Consider the following 27,952-nt stretch of genomic DNA (forward strand, 5'->3'; position numbering starts at 1 on the left):
TTTCCTTATCTTTTTTTCCCTGGAAATACTTGAAAATTATCTAGTAACAGATATACAGATATAACACGTGATTGTACAAATAATAGAGAGGACTTTGAAGAGGTTATATCACTAATCATTTATAAACTCCAACTGACACATGCTCTAATAGAAACTCTTGGGGAGGTGAAAAGGATAGCTTTAAGTCTGAACTTAAGACACTTTGTTTCCATATAATCTTATTTATGTTAAGTCAGTTTTAAAGACTCTATTGCATAATTAGCATCACTAAAAAAGCAACAAAGACTTTTTCTCCTAGTTTTTTGCTGGAATTAAGACTAGTTATACAGAGACATGCTCCTTTGGGTGATGGGATTTAATCAGTTTGTTTTTTAAAAGGCTTTTTTCAAAATGATCGGAATTACTGAGATATGTCAGAGAACGTTTGCTGCCGTGAGTAAGGCCTTAATAATATTTCATAGCTGATTATTTTATGAATTAATTTGTCCTTGAATGAAAGGACAGGGGCAGCAGGACCCTTGTATGTGCCTGGGCACAGCAAAGGAGCAGTAATCACCTGGTGACAGCACTGGATATACAGAGTAAGAAGAGTTGAGGGGAAAAAGAGACAGGAATTATCCAGCAGAGACAACTGGCATATCACAGACTATCTGCTGGTTTAAGAGACAACCTTCTCTTGTCTTTGAAACATGGACTGCCTCTGCTCAAGTTCCTTGGTTTAGAGTGAAGGTAGTTATCTCACTTTTATGCAGCTCTTTCAGTCATAGCCTCTGATCAGGTCCCCACCCAGCAATTCTCTTTAAACCTGGAAAAGGTCAGGCCCTTGCTCCTTCAGTCGTTTTTATTAAAAGCTTCCTGCATGGTTTACTGGAGAGAAAGAAGCAATGACCTTACATTTAATCTCATCAAAGTCTCTGCTCTGTAACTTACTTAAAAGACTCCTTATGCAGGGTAGCTTTAGCCAAGGAGTCTTTTGCCAGACAGTTATTTTTAAAGCTGCGTGCAAAATATGTCTTTGCTGCAGACTCCAACTGCTGACTAAGCAGATTCTCCATTGCCTGCAGAAAAGATACTGAGGGAAACTGCCTATAGAAAATCCATCCCATATGCATGCAAAACCCAGTGGAAATCAGTCGTGAGGCCCTGCAGCTTGTATAGCGATACATGAGATTTATGGCAAGGGAAAGGACTTGCAGAATCCCCTCTGTTTGGTGCTTTATTTTTTTAATGCTTCAGCCTGTGCAAAGATAATTTTCTACTAATGAAGTAAAATAGAGGAGTAATTAAGTCCTCAGCTTGTGCATGTTTCCCCTACATGCTGTTCCTGGGTTTTTGGAGTGCACAGGACTTCCTCTTTTACTTGTTTGATTTTCTCTGTTTAAAATGCAGCAGACATATAAAAAAAATGTTTCTGCTGTGAGATCTGCACTCACGGTCTGATAAATCCCTCGTCACATTTGTTCTGCTTTGTTCTTGGAAAGACTCTTATTTGCTTTTATTTTTAATGTTTATACAGCTCTCTGGTTTTTTGTGTGTGTGTTCTCTGAGTAGGGATGAGTCCACTGACGATGTTAGTTTCTGAGCACAACTTCCTGTTCTTTATTTGGCTTTTCTTCACAGGGCTTAGGTGGAGCTGGATGATGCATGAAAAGTCTATAGCCTACCTCAGAAAAGCCCTTCCTTGATCATTTCCAGTGAAAAGAGGCACTGCATCATTCACCTCTTCTTAGGAAAACTCCTTAAACCAAGTTACTATTTCTAAAGAGGAAATATCGCTGGGGGTGTTGAAGGCCGGGTTGGATGGAGCCCTGGGCAGACAGATCTACTGCGTGGCAAATGTGCCTACATTGGGGGAGTTGGAACTAGATGGTCTTTGAAGTCTCTTCCAATACATTCTATGATTCTGCATTTTTATGAAGTAATGGGTAAAGAATGTGGTCTTTTATCAAGTACAAAACAACAGGTTCTGTTTCTTGTGATGATCTTGGAGAGATAGCATCACCTCTCCACAGTTTGTGTAAAGGAGGGATATGCTGCTTATTGTGGTTACCAATCAATTCATACAGTGTGAGGCTAAATCTTGGTCCTTTGGCCTTGCACAGCCCTGCTCTTAGTGAGAAACATGCACAGAAAGAAGGCCTGGATCACCTTGCTGCTCGGCTGGCTCTCCCAGGAGCAGGACTCCGTCTCCTGTGGCATGAAACCCCGAGGAAAGGAGTGGTCATCCAGGCAGGTCTGGCACAGGGGGGCTTCCAGCTCTGCATCCCCTGGTGGTAAGTGCATCACAGTGGGCCCTGGGTATTTGAGGCTAGTGTTTGGGTGCTTTTCCACGCTGACCATTGGGCTCTTAATCCACCTCCGTACCTGTCAAAAGAGAAAGAGATTATGGACTCCCATTGCATGCTTTATGGCAGCAGCTAGTATAGAGCAGTAGGGGTTCTCATTTGGATAAAGGCACAGAACTGAGAAAATAATCAGATGCCATGTAGACTTTGGTCTGTGAAAACCATGGGACTCTTCTATGCTGAGATTACTTGCTGTCTTGTACAAGCCTATCATCAGTTTATCTACAGAACCAGCTTTTCAGACTTTATAGAGGCATTAAAGTCTATGGTAGACTATTAGGAAGTGGAAGACAGCTACGCAAAGCAAGCACTCCCAGCCTACACTGTTCAATTGTTGACAGAAGGCAGTGCTTTTTTGCAGGTATGCAACATCAGTCACGTAAGTTTACTGCAGTCCCTTTTCAACAGCAGTATCTTTTGTTCATCCCTGACTTAACGTACTGTCTCAGCCTTCTCTGTGCCTGCTGTCACCAAATTTGAGGTCATTCTTTCCCATTGACTCACCCTGGCCCCTGCAAGCCTCCTGCCCTGCATTTCCCTTTCCCCGCTGCTCCCTGTGTGGGATGTTTTGGGCTGTATAAGAGAGGGCCTGACTGTACTCAAGGTGTCACATAAGCCCTGTGCATTTTGTTTGCACTTCTCCCACAGTCTCTTCTATGCCATGGGAGTTGAACATGATGGGCTTTTTAAGTGAGGAGTCAGAGACTCTCTTGAGCTGCTTTTTCAAGTCCATTTCTGTGATAGAAGCAAAGAGACAGCCACATGTTCCCTGTTACATTTACACTCAATCTGTTCAAAGCACAGTTGACAAATATACATTTATCTTCATTCCTATTTACTCTGCCTTTTGGACTTGGGAAATGGGAGCACATGAGGATACATGCTCATGGACTGCGTGCCAGAGCAGCCTCCTGTTTGCTTTGCGGCTTGAAACCTCAGTGCATTGGAGCAGGGCAGGGTGGCTCTGCCTCACCCTGGGCTCTCATGTCTTCCACTGTGGGAAAGCCAGGAAAAGGCCTCATGCTTCATTAGGAGGTGATGTTTGCCATTAGAGGATGCTTTACATCAGGAAAATAAACATTTTATGTTACATTAGTCACCACTGCCAAGCGTTTGATTAGAAGTGGAAGTCTCTGTCACAGCAACTGGTTACCATGATCACTTCTAATAAACAAACAGAGTGAAACGTAACTAACCAGCCTTCTTCTGGTGACTCCACAGTGAGTGATATACCCGCAGCTGCCCTGCTATGCTGGACAGACAGAAATCTCAGGGCTAGGAACATTTTCCTTTCCTCTCTATGGAAACCAACCAAATAGATGTCCTTCTGTGGGCAAATGTGCCACTTCCCACTGCATTCTCCATCTGCATTTTCTGCTGATGTCAGCTTGTATGGACTGTATCAGCCCCAACTTCTCTGGAGCATCTCTAGAATCTCAGTCCCCCATCCACCCTTCACAACTCTTGGATGCAATGGATGGCTGGTCATGCGTTAGTAACACATTTTGTGAAATTTAAGTCTGAATACTTAAAGTTCTGTGGAATCATTTTTTTCCAGGATGTTAAAACCAATCTGTGGGTTTTATTGAAATGTTCTGCTTCATAATTTCTAAATTAAATGACAGCGCTGATAGATTGTTTGCTCGCTTTTTTCCTTATCCAGATTTTTTTGGTTTCATGTTGATGAGTTGAAGTTGCAGGGGGTAGGAGTTATTTTTCAGATTTCATTTCAATAAACACATTTTGAAACTGATCTTTTGACTTTAGCAGGTTTTAACCACATTTATTTTGCCAAGCACAATTGTTTATATGATTGTTAAGCACATCATTAAATACATTACTCTCCACAAGTAAATTCATGGGTGTGCATCTTGATCAAATTCCAGAACTTGATATGTTCAAAAGAATAATTGTTTCTGATTAGAAAAAAACCAAAAAAATAAAAAAACCAAAAACTTGATTTTCCAGTGTAGTTACTGTAGTTTTATGACAGGAAGTATTTGGTGCACTGAATGCAATTTTGAAAGGAGTAAACAAGTGTTCATTTGAACAACAAATAAGTGTTTGTTTTGACCTTTTAAAGTTAAACCCGTTGATGTTAAGTGTTTTCTGACCTGGATCTGCCTTTCTTCCACAACATCCTGCATGTTAGATGATATATTTGAAGGGAAGGCAGCAAGTATATGTAAAAGAAGAACCAGACAAGGAGCACAGAGGAGGCTGAGTTTCTATGACATACAGGATACAGGTCCAGTTTTTCTCAAAAAGTTAAGGGACATGGACCAGTATTTTGTTCAAGACTGTTTGATTGCATATAGCATCAACCCAGGCAGGAATTCCAATACAAATTTTTGACGTTTGAGGTTTCCTTAGTCTGAATGTTCAATTTTATATTTTCAAATTCATTACTTTTGCGGTACATGGTTATTCACTAACTTCTGTCACAGCTTTATCTGCTGTGTCACTATTTTGTGTTTCCACTTACAAATCTCTAACATGCTTGTGTATTGGGAAGCATTCAAAATGTGACCTGGATGCTCCTGATACAGCAACAGTTGTCTGTTTCAAGTGATCTAGCAGCTATTCCTTTTAATGACAATGAAACGTACATTTCAGTGGCATAATGGTCATAAGTTAAAATTACTGATCAGTGCTCTTTCTTGTATGAATGGCAATGATGAGAGAAAATAACAGTGCATGGATTTTAGTAAGCTGCATGCAACCTAGTGTAGGTGGCACCTTCTGACTGCAGCATCAGCCATCTCCTGTGATAGCTCAGAATGAATGTTAAATGATTTTTTCTTGCTGTTGTTTATTGCAGACTGACTCCTGATTTTAACTCAAATGTGCATTTTTTTCTCTGAATGACTTTTTGTTGCTTCAAAATGCATTAAATTGATGTTTAAAGGTGTTAGCACCGTAATGAAAGATGAAAAAGAAGTATGATTACACTCATTGGTCTGGCCATATTGCTGTATTAAATACGAGTTCTGGGAGGAACTAAGGTGAGGGAACTTCTGCAGGAACCAGCTTTGAGACTGAAGAGATGAGCAGGTTTTTTTTTTTTTTTTAATACTTGAGAGCAGTTTAAGTAGGTGAGCCCTTCCAAAGTTCAAATGGACCTGCAGAGAAAAGATTTAATTCTATTTCTCTTCTGTTGAACTGGACAGCATTCCTGCTCACAGACCTTTAGCCACATTCACTCAGTCTGTGGTGGTGCACTGATTTGGCAAAATTCAGCAAAGCCTCAAACCTATGCTATGTACTCACTGATGAAATGCAGGCCTGGGGCTGAGCTGGCTGAGTACCTGTGCTTGTTACTTTTAGGCCTTGTCTACACAGATGTATTAATGTTCATGGACCTAAATATGAATTAGTTAAGCACACAGCAAAGCGTTGTGTAGATGGTTTATTCCAGCATTAATACAGACTTAATTTACTTCTTTTATCTAGCTTAAAATATCTGTTCTGATTCTGAATTAAAAGCTCCATGAGGACCTTAATAACATTTTACTAATCCTCTCTCATGTCATATCTTCGGCTGATTCAGACTAATGTCCTTCAGCATCCCTCTGCAGACAAACTCCTTGTTTGGCTTTGAAATATCACAGAAAATGCAAACGTGCTCAGAAGAGAATGATAATAGCTACCAATACTCAGAGTGGAGAACTGTATGATTCACCCCTGTCTTTGACACATATGCCCATCCAAACTCACTGAAAATGTTGTCTTGAAACTGGAAGCACGAATTGGCAGCACCTCTATGTAGCCAGGCCAAAAGCAAACTTCTGAAGAAAAACAGCTTCCCTGTGTTTAGCTCTGCAAGTCTCAGGTTTCAGTTGAGGTTTGTAGATTATATATTACTTCTCAGAGTGACTCAGTTAAGTTTATTGAAAGGTTATGCATACATGTTAGTCATTCAATTTTCAGTCTACATTACAAGTTTTTGTCTAGCTTTAACGTTAATAGAACTCAAAGATTTTTTATATATTTAATACTTATATTTACACTAGACAAGAGCCTTAGATCTATTGATCTCTATTTGACTTGGGCTATCTTAAATGTCAACAAAGATTTCAAAGTGCAAAGCTTCCTTTGAGTTCCCACTTAAAACCTTCAGCACTAAATTGCGCACACACACACACACAAAACACGACTTGCTTTTGAAGAAACTTCTAACAATTGTTTCCCTGAATGACAAAGACAGGAAGACTAGCAAGAAGTAGGCAATAGTTTGTTATTTGGGGCAGTGTAAAATGCTCAGATGCAACAGAGCTAGTTGCATAATTCTTCATGGCTATGTAAGGTGTATTTGACTATTTAAATGTATTATTTTTTTCTGAACATGGTATTCATATACTAGTAAATAAACTAGAGCCTGCTCACAATTACAGGAAGCAATGATGTTCTGAACTGCTTTTGAAGATTTCTGTACTTTCATTTAAAAGGCAAAAGCTCTTTAAACCCTCCAGGCAACATTATCCACCATTACAGCATATAAGCAGCTGGCTGAAATAATCAAAATAGAACTGAGTGCAACAGAAAAGTGCTCCCAGTTTCTTAGGCTCCTTCTTGACTGCAGCTTTTTTACTCCTTTTTTACATCAAAAACTCATATCCGCTAGAAATGACTTCTACTCCATGCCTATAGTAGAGCACCCAGCAGCTACTGGTTAAGCTATAATTGTGTTTATGAGATTCACTATTCCCAAAGTAATCCTTTGAACTGCAGCTTCCTAGGTCTGTGCAGATGTTTTTGAGACTCCTTTGCTGTTAGAAGGAAAAGCTTTTGCAGACAGTCAAAGCTGTTCAGTATTACTTTTTCTTGCAGTAAACAAAATTGATATTTTTGCCTATTATTTCAAGAGAAGTGAGTTCAAAAGAGTGTTGCACACTCTTCTGGGATCTAGTCATCTATCACTAATCCTAAACTAGATTGAAACATAACCGTTCTTGTTATAACAAGAGAGTTACCTTAAATACTCTTTTCCCAGCCGTGGCCTATTATATTGCTGAAAAGAGCACAAGTATTAAAAAGAAAGAAAATCTCTTTATTTCATGAATCTTGTTTGCTCTAGTTTGTGTTTGCATTACTTGTTAAAAAACATGATATCCAGCAGAGATAATCACTCAGACTAGAAAATTGCCAGATGTGATTAAATGAGATTTGCCAAGTTCCAACTTGAGTTGGAAAAAGTGGAGTTTTTCCACTCATGGCTTTTCCTCTTACGTAACAGCAAACAGATGCAGCTTTTAACTTCATGTGGCTCAGTTGTCAATGGCATCAGTCAACTCAGCACAATTTGTACTTTAACAACTTTAATTCATAAGCCAGTCCTGATCACTGTAAGAATGAGCAATATTCTCATTCTCTTCACAAAAGAAACACCAGCCTGCTCTCTGGGGGCTGCTACTGGTGCAGATGTGGCTTTGGCTGGAGTGAAGCAGCTGCCAGTGGCACCCATGGAAATCCTCAGGCATTGTCACTTCTTGGATCTGGGAGCTCTGGAAAGGTCACTGATTCTCAGGATAACTTTGGGCTGGTTTGCTGACTTCCCAGCTGTAGGCTTGAGTCTCAGTGGTGCTGGAAAGGAAAAGACAACTTGTGCAGAGACCTATCATCTTGCAAGATTAGGCACTTTGTGAATGTGAGGATCACTAAATCCCAGTGCCTGCTGCAGACTTCTGATTTTAGTAGGATGTAGCGATGTGAATAAATATATTATGGAGACAAAATTTTATAGGCCATTGAAGTATGCAAAATTTCAAACATTTACTAAATACTGGGGGTAAACAATTTTGGAATGGGTTAGTATAGACTGTTGAAGTCCACTTGGCGGCTCAGTAAGTATCAGCCAGTTCTCAGTGAAACATCACACCTGTCAACACAACAAGTATCACATTTAATCTGACTGTCTGTGCTACCAGATGCTCCATATGACAGCATTTTCTTCATCTGAAATTTTGGATGGACTTTTTTCCCATTTTTGTGTAGCACTGGAATAAATCACTCTGTGTGTGTTTGAACTCTTCTCTATTTACATTTCAATTTTTCATAAATGTCCCTGACTACATCAGTTCATAAGTTTTTATGGCTCTCAGTCAGCTACTATTTAGTCTACATGTTGCCCTGCAAGCTCTCTGGGTATCTGTTTCCTACCAGACAGTATCAAATTCCTTAGCTGTGATCTGGGCCTGTGCATGTGTGTGTGTTTGTTCTAGTTTTGCCTCCAAGAGATATCAAATGCACTTTTCTCCTTCTCTGATTGCAGTTCATCTGATCCCTTCTTTCCTCTCCTTGCATTATCTAATTGCACCTTGAACCAAGATTTGAATTTTCATCCATTATGTAAACTGTAGGTGGACACAGAACTCTTGGAACTATCTCCCAGCAGCCTTGGGGGCGACCGTCAGAAAACCTATTTAAATTACAATTAGGGAGATTATGGAATGAAAAGCTCCATTGTTTAAACTGTATGCAGTCATCCACTTAAATGGAAAGTGGTAAATGAGAGGCAGGCTGATTAATGCCCAGGGTGAGATATATCACTACTCTCTAGCTGGCTTCAACATTTAATTTGTCATGTCCCTTGGAAGTGCAGCACAGCAAAAGAATCAGTTTGTCAAATCACCTCAAGCTATTTTCTTCCCTCTGGGGCCCTGAAATGTGTCACTTTGTTGATTAATAATCACATTTCATTTTATAAAGGAAAGTGAAGGGCAACTCTCTGCTTAGTCATCATTTGCCATTCTGCAAGCCAAAAAGCTGTTTGCTAAAATCAGGCTGAAGCCAAATAACAGAGTGCATTTCTTCCACTTGGTCCTAGATGAAGATGGCCTGGATTCACAGAGTTCAGCCATCCAAACGTGACAGGAGAAAGGCTGTCTGAAGGTTCATCTTGGAAAGAATGGACAGTCATGGCTGAGGGTGGCAAGATGCAGGGGATGATGGTAATGTTTAACATGGATGCCAGTACACTTCAGTTACCAGCAGGATAAGGCAGTAGAATTCTGGTTGGCACATGTTTCCTCCAAGCCTTTGGGAATGACGTGCCAGTTCCCTGGGGATTACTTTCTCCTTCCATCCTTCTCTTCCTTTGCTGTTTTTCTCATAAATTCTTCATTACCTCATTGTGGAGAGCCTCCACCTTTGTGGTTGCCTGTAGGTATTACTCCTGTAAGTATCACAAAGAAGAGCACATGACTGTGTATGTGATGGTTTTGAGAGGATGTTCTTCATGTTCATCCTGGCATCCCAGTAACTACTTCAGCCACAAAGGCTGAATTAGAGGGTTGACCTATTTTAGTTCCTTTTCTTTAAATTGTCAGGTATAATAATCTTATAAAGTCTCCTTCTGCCTCTGCCTACATGGACTTATGCCACATAGCCATTGGGCAAGCTGGTTTATCATGAGTGTCCATTACTCCACAAAGCTCAATGCCCTTCAGATCATGTCTGCAGGTTTCCTTCTATGGAAACCAGCATGCAGGGGGGAGGACACATTTGTCATGGCATGACAGGAACTGGGACATATACCTGGGTATGAGGGCTGGAAAGTGTTTTCATGTTCTCCAAATTCAAGTATATGCCTTTGGTACGTGCTGATGGTTTGACTGCCCTGTGCCATATCTCTGTTCAGGTCCACTGTGTTGTGGTAAAGATATCAGGCTTTTGTCATGGTTTTGTCATGGTTTTTAATCAGCACTTCATTGCTATTTGCACACACACACACTTTCTCACACCAGAATATTTCACTTGCTGTAGCAGCATCTGACAGAAATCAAATCTATCTAAGAGGAAACATAGTAAATGTTTTTATCTTTGTTGTCATTGGAGTTAACACTTGAAATAAATAAGGCATATTTTTACAACCTTAGGTGTGAACGACATGTCTCTAAGCAGCAAGTCAGCTAAGGTGAGATTCTTTAAAAATTATGTCAGCAAGTTACTGCAGACAGACAGTAGTCCCAGAAGATGTTGAGTACCAATGTGACTTGAGAAATGTCAGCTCCTCTAAGCATGTGTTTAAGTGTTCCTTCTGAACAAGTTGAATACATGAAAGACAAGGCATGAAGAGCAACAGAAAGTTTTGGTACACCAATAATATCAGTAACAAGGATGAAAACAGTAAAAGCACACAGACAACTGCTTGGCTGATTTTCCCGTTCCACTCAATAGGAAAGTTCTTGCCAGCTCAAATGGTGCAGGAGAAAGTCTGTAATGCTCACATTTCACATTGATTGCTAAATTGACTTTTGCTCTGTCCTCTTATTGAATGGATGATTTGTTTGCAATGTGGCACAAAGAAATTTAAACAACTGAACAGGCACCACTTAGAATTTTCTGCTCTTCCTTCCTCCTCTGTTGTCCTTGATAACAATCGTTAGCCTCATGGGATTATTTTCTTGGTGAATAAATAAATAGCTGATGTGTTGGAATCAGGTAATAGTTCTTGGATCAATTGTAAGCACTGATGGCACTTGTTTCTACAGGACATAACACAATAGATTCATTGTCCACACTGATGTATAAACACCCTCACTCTGCACATTGTGTCAAAGAGGAAAACAAAACAAAATGGGGTGTATTGTGTATGTACAAATCTAATCATTCCAGGCTACCAAATTTATAAATGCTTTTCATCTAAATGAAATAAAAACAACATGAACAATACACCCCCAAATTCTATTCAAACCATTCTAGGCTTCTTATTCGTACCTTCTCTTCTCTATTTTAACTCCAGTAAACCTAGGCAATGTTTATTTTAACTCCTGCTCTGATAAACACCACATCCCATGTCTGTCGGTCAAAGTCTCAAAGCAGTTTGCAAGCTTCTGTGATCTCCTAAGTCATATATAGGGGCCAGGGGATGCAAGTTCAGAAGAGAAAGGGTTGTAAAGGTATAAGCATGAAAACAAGCCAGAGGAAAAAAAAACATCTCACAGTGTTTTTTCTCCTTTAAATATATCCCTCTAGTTTCCTCATACAGTAATTGTTTTGCATTCTTCAGTAGTCTAATAGGAAATGTACAGCACTCTAAAGCTTTGCTGCAGTATAAGAATAATGGCTGCAGTGGTAGAGCACAATAGATGACTGGATGCAGTACCAAATCCCATTCCAGTAATCATCCTTAACCATTCAGTCAAGAGTATCATGCTATTCAGAGGAGTGAAACACCTTCTGAATGGCCTTAATTTAATAACTTTCTTATTCATAATTTACATCTGATACTTCACTTTGCTTAACTTATATTTGATTTGGCAGAAGTTGATTGATAAGACTTGTTATATTTCATGCCACCCAAATTTTTTGTAGATCTGAAGGCCAGCCAGGATCATTAGATGAGCTGATTTGGGATACCCAGTCCTGGCCCTGAAAAATAAACATTTCTAAGTACCCACAGAGCTGCAAGGAAAACCATGTGTCACAGAAAGCATCAGTGTGTTTGTGATGGCTGCAGGTGGGAGATGGCTTTGTTTCACAAGTTGAGTCCCTTTGCCAGACAAAGCTGGGCTGAGACTTGGCAGCAGGGGCCCAGGCAGTCTCTCCTGTGCTATGTTCATGGAGGCAGGTGGCTTCACCACAGCCAGCAAGCTCTGGGGTGACCTTTTTTCACCTGGCAGATCTGTGTGTAACACAGACAGACTTTGTTCTTCCTTTCCTGAGTCAAAGGAGCCATGTTTGTCCACAGGTATTCATGCCAGGAAAATATCCACTATCTCCAAGCTTTTTCTGGCGGTTAAGCTGCCCTTGCTTTTGAGTTGCTGAGAATAGTGTTGGAGAGGAAACAGAAAGTCCTAAGCTATCAAATTAGCCATTTTACAATGATATTGACAGATGCCTGCACAGCAGCATGTGAGAAACCAGCTCCTTTAAATCAGCTTTTAAAACATCATTTTATTCTGAGATACACAAGAACTGCCTTAAACTACAATCTTCAGTGGGGATTTCGGCTAACCTATGATAAAGGAGGAGATTTTATACTGCAAGGGTTTTGACAAATATGTCCAGGGCCAAATGTAATCAATTATTTTAAGATTGTTCATTGATTTTTCTTCTTAATTTTTCCCAGAAGAGACAATAAAAATGAGTTTATGGGAAGCAACACCATTTGATACACACTGTGTCACGTTAGGAAAACACATGGTTCTGAATTATTTGGAAGGAAAGCATGCATATTCCTGTAACAGTTGCATGAAGCGAAAGTAAAATACAAGAGACTCATATGTTGGTTAACTGTTCAAAACTTCCTGGGCATGGTATTCCTTAAAGATGAGCAATAAAATCTAGCTTGGCTCAGTCCATCTGAAAGATAGACCTAAGTTTTATGGCTTTTTCTGCTCCCGAAGCTGCAAGTAACATTTATTTTAGTCACATTAGGAGAAAACTATTATTTTCCAGTTACTTTTCAGTCTACTCTGAAATTTGTTTGAATTTTTCCCAAGTTTTCCTTTTCTCTGTGGAGACTGATTGCCTCCATCCACTTGAAGAATGGGTCTTAGAGACTCTCTTGGAGAGCAAGAAATGACTCAGTACTTCAAAAATGAAACAGAAAATATAAGAACAAACAAATGTGAAACCTCATCCCATTGCAATTTTCTTTACCTATAAAACTACAGCTGTTTCAATTTGTGAAACCTAGTAATTTCTCCTGCACCTGTCAAACCTGCCTGGCATTTCAATAAATTGCTCCACATGTTGTTTTTCCTCATATTTTAACATACCTTGAGAAATATGATTTTCAAACGGGCTAAGTACAGACAAAAAGCAGTTAGTCTGAGTAAAGAGTCATTTTCAAACTACTAGTCATAAACAGTCATTCATATGTATTAAAGAAATAAAAGTTCTTTCGTGAAAAATGTAGTAACAGATGTAAACCAGACACATTTGAGAAGTATGGAAACGGGAAGTTTTCTTACTGCTGTTTATGTTATTTCCCCTTCTTATCTTAGTGTTTTTCCACAGTCACACTTGCATGCACAAGAAATGTATTTCCCAGCACTTTTATTCTTTGTGGTCTTCATCTTGTGAGAAAATTATTTCCATAAAGACCTTTGTTTTAGAAACACAGCCTGAAGTGTAAGTCACCAACAGTGACTCATCAGCTTGAGGGCTGGTGTCTCCCACATGCGAAGGTTGTTAGTTTTGGGAAGACTGTGAGTGAAGCAGCTTGTTTTGAGTCTCATTCCACATGATTGGTTGTATGTGGGTTTTATTTTGCCTAGTTCTTAAAAAAATAAAAAGAAAAGAAAGAAGGAAAGAAAAAAAAAAAAAGTGAAGTCACTTCAGGCAAGAGCCACTAACCCATTTTTCCTCTTAGGAAGTCAAATGTTGTCAGGGTTGGAGGCTGATCCAGTTAATCAATAACCGTGACATCAGGGAGAAGTACCTACTGGGGAAAATACTCCGCTGGTAGGTGGATGTGTATGATTTCATTTCATTTTGTAGATCATTTTTCAGGACTCTAAGTTGCCAATGTAAATTATTATGTGAAAAAATAAGTGGAATAGTGAAAGAAGTACCATTTTGCTTAAATAATTACCTTCATTTAAAGCAAATAGAAACTGAATACAGGAAGTAAGAGGAAGTGCCTCAGACAGACATGTTAGCCAGGCTTTTAAATGGACTGAATAATTTTTCTAGTAATGTGACCATGAAATAAGGGAATTCAGACCACAGCCTAACATTGTAGGGCTGGCCAGTGACTTCTTTGCCAAAGAGAACATTTTCTAAAGTAGTAATTGCACCAAACACTTGGTTCCTTCCAGCCCCTGCAACTCTCACATCTCACTGGGAACATGGGGAGCCTGGGTGCCTGGCATATCTCTGTCCAACTAACCTGGTAAGGCCAGTAGATTACCTTTTAGGTGGCATACCTATGACAGAGAAACCCAGCACTTATGTCTGTATCTCACATTAATGCATGGATCTCAAAGACATTTGGATCTTGAATCTGCTGAGGTTTTCTAAAACTCACACAAGTTCCTCCAATAACTTCATACAGTGTAGTTCTAGGCTGGATTCTCCATCAGCCTGCAATGAAGGAGAAACAGGCTAATAAACTGGGAAGGGCCAGCTGGGAGAAATTTGGTGAAAAAGAAAAGATTTATTTATATACCTAACTTCTGGAGAGCTGCCAGAGTACTTGGAACTAAACAGAAAGAGAACCTCTTAAGGCTCTTGTCATATCTAATTACAGTTCTTTCAAGCTTTGCATACACTGAATAATTAGGGATGGAATGAACAATTTCTTCATAGCTCAGATCTTTTTTTTTCCACTTTAATATTTCTAAATTAATTTCAAATACAGAAAGAAAGAATTAATTTAGGCAAGATGTCCTAGAGTAGTCACCTTGGCTCTCTTATCACTGTCCTCAGAAGTGCAGAACAAAGGAAGAAAAGCCATGGAAAATAAACTTCTGAGTCTGAAATGAGATTTGTTCTTCTCACAGAGGATGAGAGTATACATGGGGAACCTGTGAGCTCAAAAAGAAATGTGCCCTAATAGAATCTTCTGACAACATAAAATAAATCTCACAGTCTCCTTATCAAAAACATGGATCTTCCCTCTCCTCCAAGTGCATTGTAACTCCTGATATGTGCTAGAGAGATGCTGTCAACGCAGGGGCTAAAAGAGAAGTGTCAGGGCCAAGGTAATGAATGGAGACTCCAAGTTCCTTCCTGAGGCCTGCATTTCTTCTTGGCTCTCCATCTCTCAGGGGGCATGGCAGCAACAGAGGCCTTCAGCTAGGGGATGATTGTACCTAATGTGCTGCATGAAATATTACACCTAAAATAACCACAGTAAAAAAGATTTTAAGAAAAATGTATGGATCCCTTTGTGATTCATCTCAGTGTGCTCAGATACAGCACCATCCATGGTGTGGCATCAAAATTCATCGTTTCATGGGGCAGGAAGAAAAGTGAGAATAAACCAGCATATGTGTATGGGAGATTGGTAATCACAGCCTGAACCTCTGATTAATCAGCTGAGGCAAGTATGGGGTCAGATGTGGGAGCACAGGTGAGAGTGATGTAGCTGTGCTCCCGGAAGGGGTGGAGCTCGACTCCATCCCCTCTGAGACCTCATTTAAGGGCTGACTCCCACTGAGGCAGCATCTCTTGGAGATTGCTCATCAGTGAGGACTGCCCCAGCTTCTTCAGCCAAGGCACCACCACTGGTGAGTTTTCCTTTACTTATACCCTCTGTACATTTGCTACTATCTGTATATTAACAACCAATACAATATGTATACATATGTATGTATCTACATACATATCTATGCATGCTATGTGTTAACCTGCATGTACATACACTGTTAGGTCAAGATCTTGGATCCCGTTGTAAAATCCAGTGAGGGTTGTGGGTTTATTTGTTTGATTGATTGCTTTTTAAAAAGTTATTTTATTTCATTTTATTTATTTATTTTTATTTATTAATTGTCTGGAAATAGTTTGTGAAGGAAGTGCAGAAAAATTTCTGCCAGTCTAACTGGGGAACTTCAGTAGAATAGCACAAAGGATGCTATTTGGTTGCCTTGATGGGGCCCAAGAGGTGAGTCTACACCAAAACTGGCAGACGTTCCCAGTTTGTCAAATACTTTGAATGATCTGTATGTCACTGGATGGTAGAGAAGATACCTTGTTCTCTATATATACCTAGAAAAGTGATGCCCAGAGATGCTGTGCCTAACTACCTCAATGCAGACAAGAATTTGGTTGCAGTGATGACTGATCTAGACTAATGCCAAGGCATCAGGAGGCCCTTTTCTTCCCCACCAGGTAAAGATATATTCTGTAAAATCCATTTGTTTCAGTAAGCTGTTTGTGTCATCTGAAGTAGAGCCAGGAAGAATGAACCAGAACTGGGATAAAGACAGAGGAGTATCTGTGGAAAACCTGATCTATGGATGGATCAAAAACCCTGTTGTTAGAGAGGCAATGGAAATAGTGAGTCTCTGAAAATGCCATGAACCTGCCAAACCTTTGAAGCAGTACAAATGACAAAGATCTTACCACACATTCCCTTTGCTGTACTCAGTATGTAAAGGAGTCTAGTCAATCCATGCTAGATCTTGTGGGCCTGGTGACCAATGAACACCTCTGGCTGAAGGCTATACCTTTAGGATGCAAATCTATGGAACTCTTAAGCATTGAGCTGTGTTTAGGTTCATCTATTTTAGGTTAGATATTAGGAGGAAGTTTTTCATACAGAGGGTGGTGATGCACTGGAACAGGTTGCCCAAGGAGGCTGCAGATGCCCCATCCCTGGAGACATTCAAGGCCAGGATGGATGTGGCTCTGGGCAGCCTGGTCTGGTGACTGGTGGCTCTACCTATTGCATGGGGGTTGAAACTAGATGATCATTGTGGTCCTTTTCAACCCAGACCATTCTATGATTCTATAGTCATTTTAAGATTTGAATATCTGATACATTTTTGTTGATTTCATGAACCTTTTTCCAATATGAAGTCAGATCTTATTTGTGTGACTACATATTCTTGTAGAACATGGAGATACCACTTTATTTGAGGATCAGAAATGATGTTTTGAGTGCTGTGCTCTGTATGACTACCACTGTGATTATTTTTATCATTATAATAGTCTATGTAACATTTAATTTCAAGTATTCTTACGAAGAAACAATATAAGGCAATTTTACAAGTGTTCAAACAAGAAATGAATCACAGTTTGTAATCACTAGCTGCAAGTTAGATGTTCCTAATACTGGGCATTCTCCCAAATGTATAGCATCAGCATAGCCGTTAACTTTATTATAGGTTTTTATATCACAGGCTGTCCTCCTCCAACATTACTTTCCATTATCTTTTCTTAAGATGTCTTATAACTCTTCTCTGCGTCACAGCTCAGCAGTTAGCCAGAAAGGCTTTACACACAGAATTCCCACAGTGATTTTGTTCCCATAGTATAGAGGTTTTGTCCAACAGTACAATCAGAAAAGATGAGATTACAATCTCTGTTCTGATAAGGAGAACTCCTTTAATTTCTTCTTTTAGAAATGAGGAATCTAAAGTTTTGCATGAATCAGAGTATGTCAGATGATGACACTATTTTTCAAAATGCCATTCCTTTTGAAGTGAGAAATAAATTATTATTAATCAAATTCAAACCCACTTACAGCTAAACATATTAAAGTTTAGCAGTCTTTCATCATACAATGCAGGAATCTTTAAGTAGAACAAAAGATACTTTAAATGGGAAGCAGAACTTCAAGCCAGGTTTGAGATGTATTTTTGGATGAAGTTGTTGCAATACATCTACAAGTTGTATTGCTGACCTGCAGTTCAAGCATTTGTATTAATAATCTATTTTACTTGCTTCTGCCATACTCCTGAGGACCTTTAGCCCCCAGAAAAAAAGCAGACTGTAAGAACTGACATAAGCAAGTTAAGTCAGTCTAGCAAATATCAAATATAAACAGACCAAGAAGTAAAATATATTATATCTTTCCCATCTGTCATTGCCAAAAAACAACTCTCTCCAGATCAGCCATATAAAAATCATTTTTATAGCAACAGCAATCTGTGATTTTTCTCTGTATTATCTGTGTTCATGAAGCCTCTACTAAGATTCAAACCTGACAGCTTTGATCTGTGTAGAAACTCAATCTCTTTTTCTTTTCCTCAAAGAGCTTGCAATCTGGGCAGGTGATCAAAGGATGCCTACTAAGATAACTGAGGTGACCTCTCAGCATCAAACAATGGATGAGTGAGAGTAAGAAGCCTGTTCTCTTGAGTCTGATCTCTTTAGCACCCAGAATTGGTACAAGGTGGCCCCTTAAAAATGCCATCATCTGAGAAAGATGCAGCCTCCTGAGGTGCTGGCATCATGCTGCTGTGAATAGATAAGAGCAGAACCTTTGTGTAACATGGAACCTGGGGCGTCTCCCAGCACCAGGTCACATCTCTAGCTAGGCAGCTGGCAGCAGCACAGTGGAGGCAGACTCCCCCCTTTTCTTTTTAGGGGCTCTCTGAATGTTTTGAGGGATGTTTGAATATGAAGTACTTAGTTGGTAGACACTTTCATTCATAGGTGTAGTCCTCAGGAACTTTTCAGAAAATGACTGAGTTCCCACTGCACACTTTTTACATATTCAAACTTATGCAACCCAGAAAAGCGCAAGCAATTATGCTGAAACATCTGAACAAATGATCCCTTGGCAAATGAACTGTATTTTTGACAATATGCACTGCTTCTAGTTGGGAAGTAAAATTGGGTTACATTGTTGATTGTATGCATCTTAGAATTGTCTACCCATACCATATCTACAACAAAAAGATGCAGCCCCTGCCCCTGTACACAGTGCACCATCTGTGCTTCTGATGCTACACAGAAGTTTGCATACTGGGGGGCTGCCTGTGGGAGACATGAGAGGACTGAAATAAGCTATGTGTTAGAGAACAGCACGCCCTGTCTCGGGCTGTCACCTCTTCAGCCATTTCCTGATGCATCAGAGTATGGGAACAGGCTTTCGCCATGCTGAAAGACACTTACAATACAAACATGCCTTGGAACTCTTGACTTGGTAGGGCAGAATCTATGTTCGTCATGCATTTTTCTTCATCATTCAGCTCATTAAGAGAATGGGCACATTCTTAATGAGCTGAATGTACTAGAAGTAATAGCTTTTCAAACTTACCACTGTATTTTACCGCATTCTGTTGCCACCTCACATGAGCAAGACTGTGTCAACTGGTAAGAAGGCATTTCTTAACATTAGAAAAAAGTACATTATTTTGGTGCTTGTCTCATTGAGCTGATTACAGCTCCCAGTCAAAGTTTACCCTACCAGACCTTCACTGCTGTCATTTCAAGAAAAGGAGATGTCTTCTTTTTTCTCTAGTAGGGAAAGTTAGAGTAAGGATCAGGAAAGAGCAGTAATTTCTGTCCTGTATAACACCTCATCTAATTGATGGTGTTATCTACTTCATTTTTATCCACTTATTTATGAAATGAGAATGATTTTTCTACCTGATCAGTATATTTTGAGACTTGGTTAATTGTCTGCAGGCTGATTTGGAAACCTGTCAATGCTGTGTCTTCAATAGACATTAAAATGTATTGATCACAGAGTTATTCACTGTGTTTATTTTTTAACCACCAATATTTAGTAATCTTTTTGGAAATACAATTGTTGTAAATAACATCCACAGGAAATTATTTCCTGATAGCATGTCATTAAGAAAAAAGCCACCTGTGTTATCAATTTGATTTTGCAGGCTTATTTCAAGCATTTAGTTCTTGTATGTTTTCCTGTTGCATTAGCATGTTCGTTCATGTATTTTTCTGCAGAGATTGTTGCTCTCCTTCCATTTTACCCTCCCCTCCCCTAGCCAAATTGTTAAAAGAATATACTCTTTCCCCTTACTTCCAATTCTCTGATTTCTTTCTCTACAAACATAACCTTTGATCTCTCCCAAGCCTGTAACCTTCATTAAACCACGTCTTTAAAGTACTTTGTGTATTACCCTGAATTCTTAATGTTTCTTGGCCCCTGGATATCATATTTATTACTCTCCCCATTTGGCAGAGGAATAACATTAATTTTTCAGAAGATATAGCTGTTTGCTCTCTCAGTAGCTCACTTTGCATCAGCTCTTTCCAGAGAGCCAAGGGTGTCCAGAAACTTTTGCACTGCTATTCTTGCTGGCAATTTCATGTGTCGCAATGTTTTTCAGACAGTTTGGATGTTCAGACTGAAGTTAAATGATACAGAGGGTGCTGAGTTGAGTTATGATAGCAATGATACCACTGTGTTTGGGGTAGGATTGCTCTGAGAATTTAACTCCAGATGCTATGACCTTTAAATCAGTGCTAATATGAACTTGGCAGAACAGTCAGAGATCTCATGGCTGGTCCTTCCCCAGACAGAAGGCATGACTATGAAGTACTCTGAAGGCAATGAAGAGAAACAAAAATCAGGTTCAAACAATATCTAATCTGATCTTGTAAGGAACAACCCAGAGCAGACCCTAAGAGAAACCTACCTCCCCACTGCTACTTCATTAGTGATGGTGGATAACGAGACTAAATATGGCAGAATAGCTGTGAGTGAATCTGGAAAAATCCAGTCAGATCCTGAAATTTAAAAAAGAGAGGAAAAAAGAGGACTGTTTCTCTAAGACTTGAACTGAGATAAAAGTAAATCTCAAGATGAATTCTTTGCTCTATGTGTTCCAGGAGTGTTATGGTATACAGCATGGGAGAAAAAGCTTTAGGAGACTATGTGTAAAGACATAAAACTTACCACATCTGAAGAAAAAGCAAATCTCTAAGAGTTTGATAGAAAACATGATAAAATGCAACATACATTTGTCAGTATGCCAGACTTGCCTGGTGCCTTCCTTTGAAGAGGGAAATGTAGATAATCTAACCCACATAGTCTTCAGTAATTCAGGTAGATGGTGAAAACATGGAAATTAATTATTTAGAATGGAAAACAAGAGCTTTTACAATAAAAAATATTGAGAAAGAAATTAGCAAAGTGTATAGAAAAGAGGAAAGCTAGTACTGAGCTGGGTTTGACACAAAATGTAGGCTTCTGATTTTAATCTTGCCAGTGACCCACAATGCTCAGCAGAAGAGAACCAGGGTGAGAGGACATGAATGAGATGGAGATTAGAAGTGTGAAGAGGACAGCAAAAAAATGTATAGATGAACAGTTTGTAACTCAAAAGAAATATACAGGACCAGGAAATATGACAGCTTCTTTTGTCTGTTAGGGTGGCTGGGGAGTAGAAAGTTTACCTTAAGTGTCTAAAAGGTGATGGCTTATTTAGCTTAACTAAATACAACTGGGTGAAGAAACGTCTGCTCTTCAGAAACACACCTGTGGCCACACATATGAGGAAAGAAGAGCTATTTAATTTGTTGCTACTTTTTGTTGGCACAAGAGATAACTGGAATAAGTTGGACATGTATACATATAGACTGAAATTTCTACCTTTTCAGATGGGATCATTTTTGCAAAAGTAAGAGATGTGGGCAGTTTCAAGCTGCAGCTCAATCAATTTGTGACAGGGATTATGAGACACGTTTAGCAATGAGAAAAAGAGATCAAGCTTAAACAGACAGTAGTTGTCCTCTAGTCCTGCATTCTAGGAAAGGGAAAGAAAGGGGGTATTCTAACATAATTCCATCATCCTACATTTTTTTTCTTTCTTTCTAATTCATTTTTATTTATGGAAATGGCACTTGGGAGTGCCTGCAGCTTTAGCTGATACCAATCATGGATGCTCAGCACCCCTCCATGCAGAAGAAATGGGATGGGAAAGAAGTCTGTACTTCAGCACAACTCTGTCTCACTTGCAGTAAGCCAGGATTCCTGTCTTTAGAAATCAACTTCAAAATGTGCATACTTGTATGACACTGGACCACGTAGCAAAGAAGAACTGCAGTCATCCCTTATAAACCTGGTATTTTCCTGAGGTACAGTCAGCTTCAGATCTCATTTATTTTCTTCTAGGTAAGCTCCCAATTACTCTAAAAAAAAAAAAAAAAAAAAAGCTCCAGTTCTGAAATGGACTTCTAGACCCACTAAAGTGACAGAACAGACAATAGCCCCTACAGCACAATCTACCAGAAGGAACATAATCTGTAGGAGGTCAGTTGGAAATACTGATTTCAGGGGTTATCTTTATCACTAAATTACTGTAATCCTAAAAATGGTATTCAGGTAATTCTGCAGTCTTCGCAGCCGCTCCTTGCCTTGAGCTTTAATGCAGGCAGAGCTGTCATCTTCATGCACAATAATGTTTATGAGTTAGTCTCTTCAGCATGTACATGGAGTAAGCTCCTGGTGTGCAGTGACATAAAATATCCACCAAGAAAGAAGGATATGTTTTCCCCAAACTACATATTTGGAAAAGCTGCATAGAAACAAGATAGGGATTTTCTCTTCCTTCTTTGTGAGCTCACTTTAGCTTGACCTAAATTGCTAATTAATGCAAATTTTCTCAGTGAAAAAGGATTACGGATACTCTCCCTTATCAGGTTTCAGACAAGCAAATCCTTAATCTGTGCAATAAACTTCCTCTCTGAGACATTCCCCATCATTTTTTATCTGCTTCTTTTTCTTCATTTTATGGAAGACTGCTATTTCATTTCCCATTTATCAGTCATTTATCTTCTTCCCATCCTGAATAAATTTGTATTTGCTCTTGGTCCGGACAGAAGAGGACAATGAATTTCCAGGCTCACTGAGGTTACCATATCATCAGTTAGTATTTAAGTGGCATGGGCAGTTCATCATTCATTATTCATCCTGAATTAACCATTCTGTTGTGTTGTAGAAAATGGTATTTTATTTAAAGATGAGTGAAGTCATATGTTGCAAAATGTTATCAGTAAGGTTTATAAGGGAGGAAAAATGCCACAGAAGAAGGCAGTGCAAATACCACAAACCCTGCTTCCCAAAACCATTTGGCAGGGACAGCAGCAGGTACCAATGAAAGGTCCCTCTGCTCTGGGATAGTCCTGTTGGCTGACCAGCAATACTGCATTTGCAAGCTTATCCAGTTCTCACAATAAACCCAGTTCTGTTGGTAATCCTGCTTAGTTCTGGAGGGTGAGACCTCTGAGCCCCTCAAATGAGAAAGACTTATCTTCTGCCAGTTAACAAAACCTTTTAATTCAACACTGGGAAAATCAAAATGTATCTAGTATAAGAAAAAGAGAGACACCCCAACCATTTGTTACTAAAGCAAGTTAGTGGGGAATTTATAATGGAATTCAGTATCAACATCAGTGGACAGGACAAGGGATGGCAGCAGAGCAAAAGTCCTCACAGTGAAGGTAATTCTTTGCTATGAGATGATAATGCATTCTAATCTTTCAGTATTGTCAGATGGAGATACTTATATACCATGACCCAAAATGATGTGAACACTTGTTTTTCAGAAATTACCATAATTAAGGTAATTTTGGATTCTCTCTATATGCCTACAAATGCTCCTCCTTCATCTCCCCTATTCCCTTTTTAGATTTCTGTCATTAAAAAATAATATTTAACTAAATATCATCTTGATCTTAGTCACGCTGAATTATTTTACCACTTGCAGCCAAAAAAACCCCACAGGCATTGTCAATCATTTGATTTGCTTTTAAACACTGTAGATTCTAAGTGGATGGGTCCCATACCTACTTGTTTCACCTCTGCCAGCAGTGAGTGCTACAAGTTATTCTGCAAAACTAATAGTTTCTACTTTTTATTTCATCTGTGGGCTGCCTTTTAATTTCAGCCTTTCCTTCCTGTTCTCCAACCTCCAGATGTGATTAACCCATACCCTGAATCATCTGACACAGCAGGCAGTGTCCCAGAGGGTCAGTGCTTTGTCATCAGAGAATATGCCAGGCTTAAAAAAAATCTAGACCTCAAATTCAAGTCAATATGAATGCACTTTCAGCCTAGCCTAAATCCACAGAGCTCTGTCAGTCCTTTCTGCACTCTTGGTCAGAGCATCAAAGAGGATTGCAATTTAATGAAAAGCATTAAGAAAATGGAAAAAACAAAGGTAAATCTAGCACGTTCTTCATTTAAAATAAAATAAAAATCTAATTGAATTGAAAAAATAGCAACATTTCCCACAGTTTAGGGTGTCCTAATCTAAATTGACAGACTTAGAATTAGACTACAAATGTGGACTTTTCTAGGAGAAAGACTATTACATTAAACTGGAGCTATTGGGGTCCCAGCTCTTGTTTCATTAAAGATCATGCTGGTGATCTGAGGGAAGCCTATCATAACAAAATCATCCACATGAGAAATCTGCTTCTGGGTTCCAGATATTACCAAGTACAGTCGGAATAACAATACTTCATCCCTGCAGTCAGATCTGCTGAGCTGCCCAGGGCAAGGCCTGCCTCTCACTGAGAGTAGAGGATGTATCCAGTAAGTTGATGGTGTCAGTTATGGCTCACAGGTTCTCTATGGTGCAAGTGTCAAACAGCAAACAACCTCACATGCTAGATTCAAATCAAGAAACTTAGCAGCTGTACTTCTGTAGACAGAGGGCTGTGGTGGTTCTTCAGACAGAGTGTCCAGGGCATTGGTAAGGAACTGAACCTATTGGATCATATAAATCATATAATCATATAAACAAGAGGGGGAATGGCTGTATACAAGGGTGAATAGTGATAGGACAAGGGGGAATGGTTTTAAACTGAGACAGGGGAGGTTTAGGTTAGAGATTAGGAGGAAGTTTTTCACACAGGGGGTGGTGACACACTGGAACAGGTTGCCCAAGGAGGTTGTGGATGCCCCATCCCTGGAGGCATTCAAGGCCAGGCTGGATGTGGCTCTGGGCAGCCTGGTCTGATGATTGGTGACCCTGCATATAGCAGGGGGTTTGAAACTAGATGGTCATTGTGGTCCTTTTCCACCCAGGACATTCTGTGACTCCATGATAGCTGTCTTAAACTACCTTGCCCCAAACTCCTAGTAATTAAAACCACTATGTAACTCATCCAGCAAACAAAATATATGTTAGTGGAAGCCAGTAACCCTTTATGAACATGTAGCTCTTTTTACTTGTAAGTGTTTCAAGCACTGATGTAAGAACAATGTGGTCAATACTTGAATGCTTGATTTTTTAGAAGGGAGATAATGGGAGTAAGAGAAATGTCAGTGAACTTATACATCTTTTGACAGAAATGTATATAGAGGGAATTTCCTTCAGTTGTGTCTGTAAATTGGTTTTACTGAGTTCATCCATCTTTGTCACAACATCAAGAAGGCAATATCTGACAAAAATAAGAACATTCAGAATTGAAAAATGGCTATTTTCTCCTGATCCACTGTCCAGGACAGTTCCTGTATTCTTGTTTTTTCAAATACAACTATAGCTAACAATCTTTTCCAATGAGAAATTCACTCAACGCTAGTATAGCTTTGAAAACAAAACTAACCAAACTAAACTATCTTCCCTGATTCTAGAAAAGAACTATATAGAGGTGCCCGGAGATAACTTATCTTAGCTCTATACAGAGATAGAAGACAACTGACAGTAATTAGCTCGGTACATGAACTGCAAGGTATTTTGCTTCCTCTTTAAGGATACATTTCTCTTTAAACGTTTGGGCAATTTTTGGTGAGCTTAGCATCAAACATACATGTACCAAGGATAATATACATAAATGAGAAGCTACCTGAGACAAGAACCATTAATATGAACTGACTGTGAGTGGTGTCTGAATTGTTTCTGTGAGTCTTAAAGAAACCGCTTTGGAAACTACAAAAAAATGTCACCAAAGACTGTACTTTTTAATTCTCCGAGTGACCCTCCTAGTATTTTGCATGGCAGCCCTTATATCTGGCATCTCAGTGCGGAGAAAGGTCTGACTTTGGCTTTTAGATGGTAGCCAGTACGGGCTTTACTCTTTGCCTGAAGGGTTAAATGGACTGACCATATTCTTGGAATAAGGAAGAGAGAGAATGAATGAGAATGAATGAATGAATGAGTGAATGAGTGAATGGAGCAGCTTATCTGCTTCTACTCTAGCCTATTTAAATACAGGGTTCTTGTTTTAATCATTCAGGAAATCCTTTCCATAGAGAAGTCTTTGCTATCAGTCTCTTTCTGATGCTTCTCCTCTGTGTCTGCATAGGAATATTCTGAATACCTGTCCTGCTGGCACATGGGAATGACTTTGTTGGTCAGGTTAAATGGAGAGTGTGTTTGACTCTAAAAGAGTTGTGAAAACAGAAATGTTTTAACTAAAGTGATAAGGTAGAGCAATGCATGCACATTCCTTTAAGAGAACTAGCAGTCAAACAGAAAACAGACTTCTCTAAATTCTGACATATTTGATTAAACTAAAAGATGTAATAGAAAACAAAATCCAGGTGTACCTCCCTCTAATCCTTCTTTCATGTGTTAATTGCAATTGCAGGCAAATGACAGGCTGTGGAATATTTTGCTGAGCTCACAAGCACCTCTTTGTTCTTTTCCCTCACTGTGAGATGATGAATGGAAGTGGGTAATGCTGCACTTCAGGCAAGTGAATGAAAGGTGTGGAGGGAGTCATACCCCTAGTGTGTGTGGAGGAGGCAGAGCACAAGACAAGCTGCAACAAACCTGCACTCTGATTTGTATTGTATTATCCAACCCTGAATAGCTGCTTGTATTGCGTCAAGCCCTGTGGTCAGCCCTGATTGAGAAATACATTCCTCAGCACAGAGTGCTTACGTAATGCCTTTTGGACCCTGTCACCATCTCCAGCTCCCTTTCACCCCTCAGCGTTATTGCCCTTGGTGTTTCATTGAACTGCCCATGCAACGAGCTCTGTGTATAAGAGACTGGCATTAAAAAAAATATCTCTCCTCAGTGACTTTTACATGAACCAAAATAACTGCAACAAAAAAAGAAAGTGAAAAGAAAGAAGCAATAAAAGGAAAATCTTACCCTCTTTTTAAAGAACTGAAAGGCTGAGCACTTCTTGACTGGAAATCCATTCATGTCTTTGTTGACCATTTTCCACAATGAAGGGTGCACAGCGATAGATCCAGGGTGGCACTTCCTTAGTGCATCCGCTTTCCTCTGTATCCCTTCAGTTAATAAAGACAGAGCAGGACGGGAGCCTCACTGGCACAGCTTGGGCAGCTGCCCTTTACACATTCAGCCTGCTGCACCAGCTACTGCAGCAGCAGCAGTGAGCAGCAGCCTTTCCAAGCCTTCAGTTGCAGCAGGCTATTCGCTTTGTAGAAATGTCCTCTAAATACACACACTCCTAGAAAAGCCAGTGACAGCTTTCACATCCCGGGTAGCAGATCTGAGGCTGAGTGAGTCTCACACAAACCTGGATCCTTCCATCTGGCTGGTGCTATTGGTACCACATGCTCCATAAGCAGCAAGGCTACTGGGCTCGATTTGCTGTTCCTCTTCTCCAGGTGATGTGATTCACTGCTGTTCGAGATGAGAGCTGGTTTTGATTGTGCAAATTCCAGTGGGAGCTGCTGTTCAGCAACAGCAGGGAGAGAGAGAGAGAGAGAAAGAGGGAGGGAGAGAGATGCACTGTCAGACCAGCTGAGCACAAATAACCATACAAAGGATAGGAGGAAGGCTCAGAGAAAGAAGTGCTGAAAGGCAGTATGTTTCCCTTGGGGGAGTGACAACGATAGGCTCTCATTTTATATATAGACAGTCTTTGAGTGAAAAGAAAAGAGAGATAGGTCAGTCATTTTTTTTTTCTTCCTTTCAGTTTGCTTTTTTTTTTTTTTTTTTTCTATGTTGCTCTTGTTGCAATGATTGAAACTGTGGTACTTTGGAAAAAAGCCTATCCAATGATCAATGCAATGCTGGCTTATGTGACAGGACATACTGTAGACAGAAAAGCGTTGGAGCTTCATTGTGAAGTTCAGCGAGCTTAAAGAAAGCCAGCGGTTCCCATGAAGTACAATTACCACATCTGATGCAGATAAATGTAAAGCAAGCAGGCACACACAAATTTGTTCAGATATTTCTCCTTATTCTGCTCTAGATACAGAGATATAGCATTTAAATACAGAAGAACTCTTTCATTACAGGAAGACAGGGCTGAAAGGGATATTGAAAAGACACCTTGTCCAGCCTCCATTTATTAAATTTTCA

At 39.6% G+C, this 27,952-nt stretch overlaps 1 protein-coding gene across 1 annotated transcript in view; it reads right to left on the reverse strand.

Annotated features, from left to right (window-relative positions):
• SGK1 (serum/glucocorticoid regulated kinase 1) overlaps nucleotides 1–27,408 on the reverse strand; it is a 70,736-nt gene extending 43,328 nt beyond the window's left edge. Inside the window, exons 1-2 of the mRNA XM_072331973.1 lie at nucleotides 26,768–27,408; nucleotides 2,149–2,364 (exon numbers count right to left, since the gene is read on the reverse strand). Of these exons, the coding sequence (XP_072188074.1) occupies nucleotides 2,149–2,364; nucleotides 26,768–26,836 (285 nt within the window). The 5' untranslated portion in view covers nucleotides 26,837–27,408. The remainder of the gene's footprint in view (nucleotides 1–2,148; nucleotides 2,365–26,767) is intronic.
• Nucleotides 27,409–27,952: the final 544 nt, after the last annotated feature.

This window comes from Excalfactoria chinensis, chromosome 3 (assembly GCF_039878825.1).
Source record: "Excalfactoria chinensis isolate bCotChi1 chromosome 3, bCotChi1.hap2, whole genome shotgun sequence".
Taxonomy (NCBI): Eukaryota; Metazoa; Chordata; class Aves; order Galliformes; family Phasianidae; genus Excalfactoria; species Excalfactoria chinensis.